At 46.7% G+C, this 13,959-nt stretch overlaps 1 protein-coding gene across 1 annotated transcript; it reads right to left on the bottom strand.

The window, feature by feature from the left end:
• Positions 1 to 1,920: 1,920 nt before the first annotated feature.
• Positions 1,921 to 12,212, bottom strand: Bmp10 (bone morphogenetic protein 10). Its single transcript, XM_050165461.1, has 2 exons — positions 11,785 to 12,212; positions 1,921 to 8,159 (listed from the first exon to the last, which is right to left on the bottom strand). The coding sequence occupies exons 1-2, from the start codon at positions 12,116 to 12,118 to the stop codon at positions 7,462 to 7,464; spliced, it is 1,032 nt and encodes a 343-aa protein (XP_050021418.1). The 5' UTR covers positions 12,119 to 12,212; the 3' UTR covers positions 1,921 to 7,461.
• Between the last annotated feature and the right edge of the window lie 1,747 nt (positions 12,213 to 13,959).

Raw genomic sequence — 13,959 nt, 5'->3', positions numbered from 1 at the left:
AAATGGGGCTGGGTAGGCGCAAATGTAATGGGAGTTGCTTTAAGGAGGGGTCCTGGGCTGTGCCCTTGCGTTCAAAAAGAGAAGAGACATGGAGGATTTAAGTTGAAGACCGTACCAGGAGACCTGGGGTTAGATGGGGTCGGTGACCTGGACTGGTGGGAAAATGGAGGGACCTTGGGTCTCTCTTTAAACTCAGTCGTAGCAAGGAACTCACAATGTGACCAGTGTGCCTGGTGCATTCCTTTGAGGATTTAGAACAAGCCTGCCAGAAGGGGGCAAAGCTGCCATCGCTCCCAAGAGTCTGCATTGGCTTAAGGACTCACATTTGCCCCAAGGGACCTTGAAAAGGGGGCACTGCACTTTTGAGGCAGAACATGCACTCTGGGAGCTTTTCAGCTGCCCCAAGGTGACCTTGTGGGGAGAACGTGGCGAGGGAAAATGGAGACCTACAGGCTCTATCCCAGGTGCCTTGATGGTATCTCTGCCACATCTTCGAGAGGTCCCCTCAAAACTGAATCAGCCCACGATTTAAGAGCAAGAGTAACAGTCATCTTCTAAAGAGCTTCCTGGGTGTGGTTTGTTACACTGCAATGGTAGCAATAATGAGGTAATCTTAGAGGCAAGATTTGGACATCAGTAAGCAAGAATCAGGGCTGGTCCTTGCAGGCGTCAACAATCACAGGCCTGCAAGTTTCCAAAGAATTCACTAAGGAGGCAGAGGTTTGGACAGACGACCCGAGAGACCCTGACAAGCTGTGAGGAACTCCTGTGGTTTGTGGTGTGGTGATCCAGCAGGAGATTCCAAGAGCCCTATCTGCAGGTCCCCTGAAGAAGAGCCCCTTGAGGAGTGAGCAGGCGAACCTCTTCCACCCCTGTAACCTTCTCAGCCATTACGTACGGGCTGCCAGATTCCACAAATAAAAACGTGCAATTAAATCTGAACTTGAGGTAAACTCTGAAGACTTTTAGAATAAGTACGCCTTGTACAATAGTTGAGAAATGTTTATAGTAAAATCGTATTATTTATCTTGGGTTGACGTTTTACTAACCAGCCTGAGGACTGATGACTGACCTCACACTGCGTCAAGAGGGGGCCCTCGGAGCTAGACTGCTATGCTTTGAAGCCAGGTCGCAACCGCACATGCTTTGCAATTGTATTTTTGCAAAAACTAAAAAAAAAAAAAAGGAAAGAATAAAACATATGACGATTGCAGCAAAAAAAACATAACAGAAGCCGGTCCCTCGTAAATATTATGTTAATTAAAACAGATGGCGCATAAACAAAATAACTTCGGGGGCTGGTTTCTGTTCCGCCTGGATTTCTTAATATAGTAACTCAGTTCCCATCCTGTTAGCGCCCTTTCCTTATCAAACACTGAACCGGGTGTAAGGAAGTTTAAATTCCCAGGGATTGGAGCGTGTTCTCTAAACAATTGGAACAGATGGTCTCTTGCCTAAAAAGCATGCTTCCTTTCGGGGAATAGAGGGTTGAACTTGGCTGTATCAGGAAAACGTCTTCTGGCTTACTTTTAGACATCAGGTTTCCATGCTTCCCCATCTCATCCCATCCTTCCAGTGAGTTTGCCCACAGGGCAGAGATCCCACGTGCATAGTTACACGTCACAGTAAACAAAGAGACCCTAGTCCCGCCTCCCGCACAGCTTCTCACCACTTCGGAGAAAGTGAGGTCGCATTAGAGATTTGTAAAGATAAACGTCCATTTGAGAGGGTGTAATTGATAAAGTCGGACATATCACCAAGTAGCAGAGAATTAACAACAACAAAATGTCCTTTCTGCCCCTTCAGAAAGTTCTGGGTTCCACTCCAGCAGCACGCGTGGTGGGGCCAGAGCGCTTTAATCTCTTCTAAGCCCTCTCAGTGCCTCAGTCCTGGTTTGCCTTTCCTTTTTTTTTTTTTTTAAACTTTTATCTTTAAACAGAATGTCTGTTTTGCATAATGTTCTTCACATGGATCGTCTGATATTTCCTCATAATTAATCAGGTTGTTATACGTTTAGGCAAAGATTCTAATTAGAAGTTAGGCTTGCCGAAAACATCCTGGGCCATCAAGGAAAGCAGCCAGCATCCTGCATGTGAAATGGCCCTGCCAAGTCTTTCCTGATGCATGCCACAGCCCTGTTTATGCCTCCACTCAGAAAACCTTCACCTCGGCTAAGTGGTCTAAACTGTTGTCAGACTCGCAGAATCTCATTCCAAAGTAAAAGCGGACTGTGTGCCCATGCATCTCCCAGCTTTCTCGGGGTGGATGAGATACTGGAGCTCTGTGTGGACGGACTGAGGAAGGACAAGAGAAGCAGGAGCCATTTCTTTAAGCTGACAGTTGAGGAGAGAGAGTCCAAGATAATCACATAATCCATTTATAACCGCCAAGTTAACAAGCTCTCACCTCCAAATATACCCCTCATTTACAAAGAGCCACTTCAGTGCAAAAGTAGGCCCTTGTCCATGTGACCAGAGTCACATGCTGGGGTCCCGCGTCTTAGTCTCTCTACAACGCCAAGATCAGTTCATACAAGCTCTTTCTTAGAATTGTAAAGTGTTAAATACACACACACACACACACACACACACACACACACACGTGTGCATATAGCCCCGAACATAACTGTCTCACACTTCATTATAAACTTCCTCCTAAAATTATTTGCCTCTTTGTTCAGCTCAGTGCATCCCAGTTGCCTCAGTAAAAGAAAAAGAAAAAGACACCCAGAATGAAGTAGCCAATCACAGAGACCTTGCCCAGGTCAGGTCACATGTGGAGTAAAGCTCCAGGCCTCGTGCCATGAGCGGTATCTATAAACGGCATTATTTACTGAAGAATGGATAGGTTGCTAAAGGATTCAAAGCTGTGTCATGAGAATGGCTTCCCCAACCCCTTAGTCCAGGCCTGGCCAGTGTCCTTGAGGAGGACTCTGCTCTCTCTCCTCTCCGGGACTGAACTCTGCCTCCCCAAGCAAGTGCTCCCTGTCACTCATGCCAGCCAGGGTGTTGAGCCCACTCAAGAGAGGCAGAAGGTCTTTCGGGAGGAACTGTCTCCTCCGGTTCTCCCACAGGCCGTCTCCCTGCCCTTGCAGCCCTGCATGCTATGAGATGAACTTCCTCCCAGAGCAGGCCCCGTCCCTCCTCCTGTCCTATGCATAGCAGGGAGCCACATGTCTCACATGTCCAGATGTTTGCTGTGCATCTCCTGGGGCTCTAAAGATCCTCTGTGCTTTCCTAGTGACTTTCCCACATAGTCACCCAAACTATCTGCTAAACCGAACACAGGAGAGGTCCCTAAGAAGTCAGGATACCCTATTTTGATGTCTTTCTAGAGAGTAGGACCCATTAGGCCGCTTTAAGCATGCCCCTTTAAACTTGGGGTCATGTGACGTTCAGTACTAGAGAGCAATCAAATGTAACTTGAATACTTTCCAAAGTGATTGTTCTTTAATATAATACAATCAGGATTCAAAGACACAATTTCCAGTTATTAGCAAAGAGGAGCCAATTCATTTTCCTTCCCTGTTGCTAGTGTTCCTGGGGTTTACAAAAATCATATAAGATGAGAAGAATATATAAAAGCAGAAGCTCAGTGCAGCTTTTTTTTACTGTCTCTTTAAGTCATTTTCTGCTGATTAAGCAGGAAGTTTGATTCCACCTGATAGTATTGTGATGTGGAAATATGAACAGAGGAAAGTAGGAAAGAGGGAGAGATTGCACATTCGAAACAATGAACTGCCGAAGATTATTGTCAAAATAACTTTTCCATTTTATTTAACACGATGACTCTAATGTACACATTTGTTTAATGAACAGAGTGTAAGTTATCTATATCTGTCTTCCTTTTGGGCTAACTTCTAGAAGATCTGACATGAATGATGAACTTGCTTTACTGAAGAACATGGCTGTGCTTAGCTGATTTGGCATGCTCAGGCATCAGCTAATTTCCTGGATGCCTCTGAACCTGCAGGGTAAGAGCTAGCATCACCACCCCACCACAATTAGGGGCTCACAAACACCGGTGTGCATTGTGATAGAAATGAACAGGTTGCCACAAATGATCGTCTCCATGCGGTGTTTTTGTGTAGCTATGCTCCTGTGTGTGGAAATGTTCTCCTAGTGTGTGTGGTACAGGGGTTGCTCTCCCCTTTCACGAAATGTGTAGAATCAGATGTCTTTGGAAACAAGAAAACACACACAGAAACCAGTGTTCCTTTTCCTCCACATATGAACTCGTGGAGGGATTAGTGGGACGGAGTCGGCAGATGCAGAGAGGGGCTCACAGTCTGCCCACAAGACACAAACATGCAAAGCTATGGCCGGATCCCTAAAAATACCAGCTTGATGCCGAAAGCAGAGGCAGACATATGTGTGTGTATTCTAGTCGAGCTACACCCCCAGCAAGAGTACACCGTGGACTGCAGAGGAGGCTATTCTGTCCAAGAGGGAGTCACACACATAAAAATAAAATATTTCATACTCTACAATATATTACAAAAATAAATATATTAATCAATAAATAGTAAGAAGCCTAAAAACTTTGACACGGCCATGCTGGTGGCAGGCTGCCCGAGTGCCCTGCTAGCGTTTCCCTCAAGAGTTGTTAGGTTTATCAGCTTTTGCCATCAAAGCATAAGAAATAAAAATAAAGCAAGTCTGGTTTGGGCTGGCCATGGTAGAAGATTCGTCATCACAGAAATGTATCTCTAAGTTTTAATTTCCTGAGGACCCATCCATTCTGTGGCTTCAGGGTAAGGCAGTGAATGAGACGGGCTGCAGGCAGCTCCCAGGAGAAGGGAGAAGAATGCTTCTATTTATGGCTTTTGTCATTGCACTTTTGATAAGGCAGCAAAAATCATAACAATAATGCAAACAGCCACACTTGAATATCCGCCATGTGACTATCTGCACGCCTTGCTACAGGAGGACCACCATGCAAAGCCCCAGCTGTGTCTGCACTCCAGTCAGTGGGGCAGCCTGTGGGATACGCAGACAGCATCAACTGTCACCTCTCTTCAACAGCTCAGCTCAGTCTCTTCAGGAGCTGACTGGGCGAGCAGCCGTGGGCATGGCGGATACAAGAGCTGACACCTCTGATATCAGATGTTAATGTCAGTGGAGTTCTGTGGCCAGAAAGCCTGCCCTTCCACAGATCGGGCTGTCATGTTTTCCTTGAGTTTCCGAGTCATTCAGCATCACGTGACACATCTAAACTATGGAAATTACAAGGCTGAGCTTCTGCCTGCCCTGGGCTGGTTGTGGAGCCGTGACTAGAACTTAGAAGAAACTATTCCTGCCAAGCTGAGATTTTATTATATGTCTATTACACTGTCCTTGAGAAAGAAGGACCGGCAGTACCGTGGAGTTTGAGTATGTGTGGTGTACCATAGAGAATGAAGGCTGTACCATTTCCTCAAGGGATGCTGGCATGGCTAGCCAATCCAGCTGCCACGTATACAGACTTATGCGTGTGCTCAGACACACTCTGTAAGAAAGAGGCTAACACGTATACTTCTTAGTTGAACATCCATCTCAGCCACCACAATGTCCCTCACTGTGTTCCCACTTATGACCAAAATATTCCTCTTCCAGGGCAACAACCTCTCTGAGATTTGCTTTTTGACCGACTAGATATATGGGGTTGAAATTCGAATTCACAGAACAATCTGAATGTAGAATTCTAAGAAGCTTATGGAAAGGAAGCTGAGAATGGCCCGAAATTAATATCTATAACCCATAGGGTAGAGGTGGGCGATGTACTGGAAGCCATATTTCTGTTTCCCTTGTGGATCATTGTGTCACCTGTCTGCTGATGTTGGGGTGACTGCACCTGCCTGCTCGAGCTCCTCCTTTACAGACTCTAGGACCCTAGCAGGAAGCGGTAGGACCAGAGCCAGAGTCTCCGTGTCCTTTCAGCTCTCCGGAGTATGGACAATGATTTCAAACCAGAAGGAGGGCAGAGAGTGCTACAGACTTTCTTCTAAGGCATCAGATTTTAAGCTCAACATTTGAGTCGCCGGCTTCACGGAAAACACAGCAGAAAGGATACAGCTACAATCAAATCAAGTGACATTTCCAGAAGTCTAGAACTCAGATCCCTGGCTGAGTGAAAGTATTTTCAGGTGCCTCCTCCCAGCCCATGCCGTGGGTGGTGAAGAGAGAGAAACACAGGAAAACAAGAGACAGGGTGGGCGGGAAGTTAAACAAAGGGAAGAAGATGGAAGAAAAAGGAGAGGGGGCCAGCAAGAGAGGGACATCGCGAAATGAAGATGTTTTCAGTAGAGCTCACAAAATAGCTCCCTTCTGAGAGTTCTCTTAGCCTTGGCTCATTTTATTTTGTCCAAAAAAGATTTAGTTATCCCAATTAGAATTTTGGGGATTTTTACCACCACATCTGAGGACATCTGTGCCCTTCTCCTTTTGTCCCTCCTCCACCTCCGTGGCCCTCTACAGCTGTAAAGGCTGGCATAGGTAGCCTTGCCTCCTGTTGACTGGAGGGGAGTCAGTCCAGAAGTCCCTCACCCCCAGCCTTCTTGCCTAGGCCCTGGCCTCTGGAGAGCACAGCCCAGGGGCCCATTTTTCACAAGTGCATTTCCTGGACCATCGCCTGTCAAGGACATTTGTTCTGTGTATCTGACAACCCCACCCACCTCTTGAGCTTGCGGAAGACTGCTTCTCAAGTCTGCTGCCCGGAGCCATGGCAGCTACAACAGAAAAGAACTGCATTCACCCTCCCAGAACAGTTGGAAATTATGCTTCCCTAGACGGCTAAACTCCCGTCTAAGGAACTCTCTTACCCTAAATCCCATATCCAATAATACAGACACTCTGGAGGAAGCCCCTCACATGTGTGAGCCTCGTCTGCCTTTGTTGAACAGAAAGGTTTTCATAAGTCCATGCACACGTGCACAAACATGCACAAATATCTGTGTGCTGACACCGTTTCCCTTTAGGGGCCGTTCTTTCCAAACTGACATTGAGGAGAAGTGGTACGGGCCTGCATTTGGTTGTTAGAGATGGTGTCACTGGGAATGAGAGTCCAGAGAAGATAAACGGAAGGGACTGGATGGTAGAGCAAAATACACATTTTCTACAGCACACTGACCTGTCCACTTCCCTAAGGTGGCAACCTCTGTTATCTGTACACCTTCATTAAATAGTTTCATTAAATAGAACACAAAATATACACATCTACAGTTATTAAATTAGCCACGAGATTCCTCTTCTATCTACAGCCGCATTCAGACACGGCCATTCCTTCATATTTAAATTTGTAGGTGACGACACCTTTATCTAGGTAGAGGATGGAGATGGGATCCAGCTTTGTGGGCACGCAGCAGGCTTTGGACGCTTTCTGGGAATTCTTGAGGTGGACTAAAGCCTGGATAATCGCATGTTTTGTGGGTGTGAGGTGCTCGGCCAAAGGGTAGTTACAGACGCCACGGCACTCATAGGCTTCTTACCCAGGCGGCGCGATGATCCAAGAGTCCCAGCCAATCTCCTTGAAGTCGATGTAGAGTGAGGTCTTCTTGCAGTAGTTGCCCTTGGCGTTCCTTCTGATGCGAGCAGTAGAGTCATCGATCATGTTTGACCTCATCTGCAGCAAGGCCGCTTCGTCAGGTCCCCTGGAGAAGCCATCCGTGTCCAGGTCCAGATCCTGCTCTTGAGAGATCATCTCATCCAGCTCGTCTTTCTTCTCCCTGTCATTGCTTTGGTCATCGGAAAAAACAACGAGCAAAGGGTCGTGCTTATTCTGGGCACTGATGTCTATTTCTAGTTGTCCCCTTCCAGTGTCCTCAGCTTGGTTTTGTCTGCTCTCGATGTGGATCTCCAGCTGGTGGGTAGATGGGCCCGACTTTTGCCAACGCCTGGCGGCATCTGTGACATCGAACACCTCCCACTCACTGTTGATCCCGTAGATCTCTGTTGACACCAAGACCAGCATGCTCCTGTCATCCTCATTCCCGTCAACACCCTCGAGTACTTCAAAAATGGTGATCTTACGGTCCACGCCATCATACATCATACGATCTCTTTGCACCAGTGTGTATAACCTGAGTTCAGCCATGATGACCTCTTCGTGGTGCGGGATGGACACGTTGAAGAGGAGAGGGTATTTCCGAAGCCCATTGACGCTGACAGGCTGAGAAAACAGACCTAAAAAGGAAAAACATGTATGAGAAATCAGACTCACCGGGTACACTGCATAATAAAACAGGTGCCTAACTGGGTAGTGCCCAGACTGAGCTGCCTCACGGGGACAGAGCTGGAAAGAACCTTGGTGCTGCAGACAAGCCCTCGCTTTGTCTGACCAGTAATGAGCCCTGCAAGATTTCGTGGAGATTGTTCTGAACTAGCTCATAACTACAGACTTCAAAGCTTCTGTTTGTAATGGGCAGTGGTCTCCATGTGGTTTGCTGGCCATGGGTCTTCACAGAAGGTCTCCACAGATCAGGGTTTTTACACCCACAGGCCACACTGGGACTGTCACGTGCTTTTTGAAAACAAAGCTTCACCAGAGCACAGCCCGTCTCGGGGATTGCTCTGCTGGCTCTGGCTAATTTTGCCCTGCAGAGGCGAAATTAGATATGGGCTATCTGGTCTTTGAGAGGAAGTTTGCTGACCCTGTCCCTACCCTACGTAACAAGGTTCAACAAGGTCAGCAGAACCTTGCTAAACTGGTCCTGGAGTCTGTGGTCCTTTCTGAGTGAGTGAGAGAGGATGCGCCTGGTGGGGCAGAGGTGGCGCGGGGGGGGGGGGGGGGGGGGGGGGGATAGATGGCCTGCCTTAGTGCTATTCACTAGCAGTCAGCATGGAGTTGGACATGCACAAACCTCCTGAGATCTGTATGAAACAGTTTGTTAGAGGTCCTTTAGTGTCAGAAGCATGTCTCCAAACGCTTTCATACTGTTTGTGTGTTCATTTGTTGACAAGGTCTTGTGTGGCCCTGGTTGGCTGTAACTCACTGTGTAGAGCAGGCTGGCCTATAACTTGCTGTGTAGAGCAGGCTGGCCTGTAGCTCGCTGTGTAGAGCAGGCTAACCTGTAGCTCGCTGTGTAGAGCAGGCTTGTCTGTAGCTCGCAGTAGTCCTCTCTCCTTTGTTTTCTGACACTGTAGGCATGTGTCACTATGCCATGCCTGATATTATCTTTCTGGGTGAGAATTTCGCAGAGATCCAAGAGCTCCTGTGTGCCTACCTCGGATAATTTGTCTCTACAAGGACTGAGACACTTGACGTCAGATTATCTAAGAACTGTGACACCAAGATGCCAGGGACCTGCAACCGAGGGTCCTCTATTGTCCTTGGCAACCATTCCTGGACTCATGACCTCAGGGGATTCTCTGACCCACACTATGCTCAGCATCCTTCTTCAGTGGATGGCTTCATATTTATTCTCTAAAGGCTTGAAGGTTTGCCCTTAAGCTGATAATTGTATGGACTTTTTAAATTTACATAAATAAAACACGTAGTTACTTCACAGATTTCATGGGTGCTAACTAAAATTATCTTCACAGGGGCAGTGGGGACACTGACACAGTGGCAGTGGGATGACCCTGAAGTCACTGGTGTGGCCAGAGCAACTGTAGCCAGGGCTTACATCCTGATCAAGCTTTGCCTACTGTTCATTCACTACAGCACACAGGAGGCTGCGGTTGCCCAGTGGGTATTTTTGACCAGCTGAATGAATAACCTATTTGGATAGTAGCTTTCCTGCTTGAAGAAACAAAATCAAAAGCTACACTCCCTCCTCTGTATTCTGCACCATGGAGGACGTTCTTCTGATTCCTGGAAAGGAAGAGCTCTTGCCTCACTTCCACATCCCCACCTTTGGCCTCCACCTTGAGCCCTTGGCTCTCTTTCTCTCTCTCAGAGTTTATCCGACTAGGAGTCACCTATGCACTTGCTGTTAGGAAACCCAAAAATGGGAGCGCAGGTGCACTGCTCCTCCAGGAGAGAAGGGCAGAGAAAATGTTCTCTGGATGGAAGAGGCTTTGGGGGTTGGGCATGCTCACCTTCTTGACTGAGGTGGGGGCTTCAGTGGATGTGTAACTTGTGAACACTTAGATTATGTACATTAAATGCATGCAGTTTTCTATATATCAACTTAAGTCAATAAAGACGTGCTTTTAAACATTAAGCTTACATTCAAGAGGTTGAGACAGGAGGATTGTGAGTTTGAGCCCAACCTGGGCTACATAGTAAAACCTTGTCTCAAAAGAAACTAATAGTTCACAATTTTTTTTTAAATTTAAATGTGAGTATTACAACGCCAACCTGGGCTACAATGGTAAGTTCAAGACCAGCTTAAAACAAAACAAAACAAAAAAAAAACAACAAAAACACAAACACAAAACCAAGCCTTAACTAAATGAAACCACCCACAATCCTTTGCATAGGTGGCAAGAGATCCTTGGAGGAGTCACAATCCTCGGAGGAGGGGATTGGGTCTCTGACAGATCTCACACACCACTTGCTCCGGAAATTGTGTGCCTGTCACGGTGATGCCCACAGTGCACACACGGATCTGACGCTGGTTTTGCACCAGAAGAAATCAAAGTACCACGTCTGGATAGCTTTGACTTCCTAGGCAGTACAGAGGATGGAGCTAAGCTGAAACCTCAGCCTGCAGTTTCCACCAGAAATGTGTTAGTGAACAGAAATGGCAGTGATCAGTGGAATTGTAAAAGCAAACACTCTTTTGGTGTCTGAGGAATACCCACCCAGTGTTTATTCCTGTGCCTAGTATATTAAGTAATGCATTAAAAGTCATTTTGGTTTGTCCAGAACTTCCTAACAATGAGCCCCCTCTTGCCTCTAGCCGCTTGTGAGTCACTCATTTGTGTCCCGAGGCTTCCATTTTACAGGAGGAAGTTGGGGGTCTCATCATTAGTTAGTCACAACTTCCCAAGGCAGCTAGCTCTCCGCATGCTGAGCTGCTTGGTGCCACTGCCTTCTGCTTTGAGAGCATCTGGCAAACACTGACCAAACCTCGTGTTCACTCAACTGATGTCTATAAAAGCACAATTGGTAAATAACACAGAGCCAGTTTCTCTATGTCCACAGCTCCTACTATCAATATCGTATTTTTTCTACCTGTGCCATATAAACACAGGGTTAGCTCGCTGACTCCTTTAAAAGATCTGAGGGGAAGGAACAACAATTTGAAATTTGTATATCGCTCCTTATGAAGTTACGGTCACCATAAGCTGGACGGTGAGCTGGCCTCTTCACACTTCCAGGGGTCTTATCACGGCTTATTAAATATGACACAGCATTAGAAGAGCCTCCCAAATACAGATCCATTCTATCAGAACACTGCTGAAATGGAGTCACAATTGGAAACTCACCCAGAATTTGAATGAACCACAAATCCCAAATTTCTAATTTATTTTGATTGTTTTCACCATTTTTGATCTAAGGAAAAGCTGACAGATTTTTATCAACCCCAGATAGAAATCAAGTCCTGTCTAGAAAGCGGCAGACAAGATAGAAAAACAGATCAACATTTATGTGCTTTTTTGATCCTTGGTGTCCAAATTAAAACGCTATCAAGAAACTGTTCTGATGCTAGAATGATGGGCATTTTGTGTTTTTTCCTTAATGGACATTTTATAGCATTTTTGGAATTTTGGACCAGGAGAACAGCTGATACACTGGCCTGAGCCATGCATTTCTGTGAATCCATCCTCTCCCGCATCATCCCCACATGGACGTTTACTGATTTCTTCTTGAAATAAAGGAAAGCCAAAGCCTCATAAGAGCAAACATAAGCCAGCCTACCTTCATTCTGGAAACTCCGAATGATGTTAGCAGACGGCATGGAGGTCCGGTCCGTGGCGAACTTGTTGTAGAGTTCCAGCATGTACTCGGGTGGATCCACTTTGGCAGTGTCCTGCAGGGGAATGTCGGACAGGTTCAACGTCTTGAGAAACTCATCCTTCATACTCTGCAGCAGTGTGTTGAAGTCAATGCCATCTTGCTCTGTGAAGACATCGTCAAAGAAGGGCATGTCTTCTTCCAGGGGTGACTGCTCAAGGCCCATGATGGGGCTGCCAGAAACTGAGTGAGCCACCAGGCAGAAGACGGCGCTTAGCGGCAGGACCAGAGAACCCATGGTTCTGCTCAGTTCCCCAGGACAACCTAGGAAGGCTGAACTCCCCCTGTGCTCTAAGTGGCAGTTTTATCTTGCCGAGCGAGTGTAAATGTCTTATGTCACTGGACACGACACGACACAAGTATGGAAACTCTTCCTCCCTCTTCCCCTCCCCCTGCGCTACTCCCCACCCCCGCCAAAAGTCAGGTTGCAGTAATTGGAATGCAAAATCCCCTATAGGGCCTAGCCTCCGCTTATCTCCTCAGCGTAAACTTGTACACCAGATTTCATTTTTATCTTGCAACCCCTTCTTCTTTTAATGAGCATTTTGTAAACATTTCCACATTCTGACACTGGGGAGGGATAAGACAATTTTCTCTCCGCAAAGGCTCTGCTATCCTTTCTTTCATTTGACTTCCTTTTGGTAGGAATGCCTGTATTCTGGGCTTATGGGATTCGGTTTTGCACGTGTGTAGGGCAGATATTAAAAATCAACACAATGCTCATCAGAGGCGATGCATGTAGATTCAAATGACGGGGCTGACTTCAAGTCAAGTGGATATAAATGACTCAGAAACAAACTTTGAAGTATTTGCTTTTAGAAGCAGGGAAGACTGAGAGTCGCGGTCATTTTCCTACAGACTTGATCAGGCTGAAAGTAAAGCCAACGCCTGATTATAATGAGGTCTGGAGTGTGGCCCGGTGAGGAGCTTTGCAGACATCATCTAATGCGCTTCCTCTAATAACCCCGTTTTCATTCCTGTTGTGTGCATAGACTCCTGAAGTCCTGCAGCTGCCCAGATGTCACTGAACTGCGCAGTCATGTAGCCCCAGGTTAAGCCCAGGCCATCTGATTACTGTGGACCGGAAACTGCCCAACTTTGTAACCAAGATTTCACTAGACCAGGAATGGGTAGTAACAGCAACTAGACCCCAGCCCTGCCTTCTACCTGGTAGGCAACGAGAAGGCAGGTAGCTAGGTGTGGATTCAGGTCCTATGCTTGTGATACCTGATCTCAATACATACATGATACTGACCAAGATCTCTGCCAAGTTCACCTCCTAAGTCCAAAGCTCCAGCAGTTTGACATCAGTGTTACTAAACAGATAAAAAATGCCAAGCATCTTGGTAAGGTGGTGGTGGGGCTGGTATAATTGATTGTGTGTCCACTTTAGGAATAACAAGCCTGGCTAACCATACGGCCCACGCTAATTGGTGGCAGCAGGAGTCACGGTGCTGTCCTGGTGGCTCTGTAGCCAGCTCCAAGAAGTGATTTCCCACAGGGACAATTATAATGGAATCTCTTCTGCTTGCTCGGTATGTTCCTGTGCAGCTCTGCAGGCAGCCTTCGGTGCATTCTCCAACACTAGAACACTGTCTTTTCTTCTTGGTTAAGTTTTTCTGCTCTCTTTCTAATAGGCTAGCTGCAGTACCCCCCTTTACCACTTTCTCTGGTTCCCCAAAGTTCTAATCAGCTTTGACTCTTTCTCATCCTCCCTAGGTGTTTGCAGCATTCATTCTGAGCCATCTTCGGAAGAGTCTTCTTTAATACGACTCACTGTCTGCTTCTCTGGTAGTTGATTAAAATTTGGTGGTTTTTTTTTTTTTTTTTTTTTTTTTTTTTTTTTGACATGGTTTCTCTGTAGCTTTGGTGCCTGTCCCAGAACTAGCTCTTGTAGACCAGGCTGGCCTCGAACCCGAGATCCGCCTGCCTCTGCCTCCCGAGTGCTGGGATTAAAGGTGTGTGCCACCACCGCCTGGCTAAAATTTGGTGTTTTGACCAATTTTCTGCTTGTGTAGCAAAATGGAGACTGCAGATCGGAAATAGATTGTACCTGAGCAGGCCCACCAACGAGCGCAT

The sequence above is a fragment of the Alexandromys fortis genome, unplaced genomic scaffold, assembly GCF_014885135.2.
Source record: "Alexandromys fortis isolate MF-2015 unplaced genomic scaffold, M_Fortis_MF-2015_v1.1 scaffold_158, whole genome shotgun sequence".
In the NCBI taxonomy this organism is placed as follows: Eukaryota; Metazoa; Chordata; class Mammalia; order Rodentia; family Cricetidae; genus Alexandromys; species Alexandromys fortis.
This window is presented reverse-complemented; position numbering and strand designations above follow the sequence as displayed.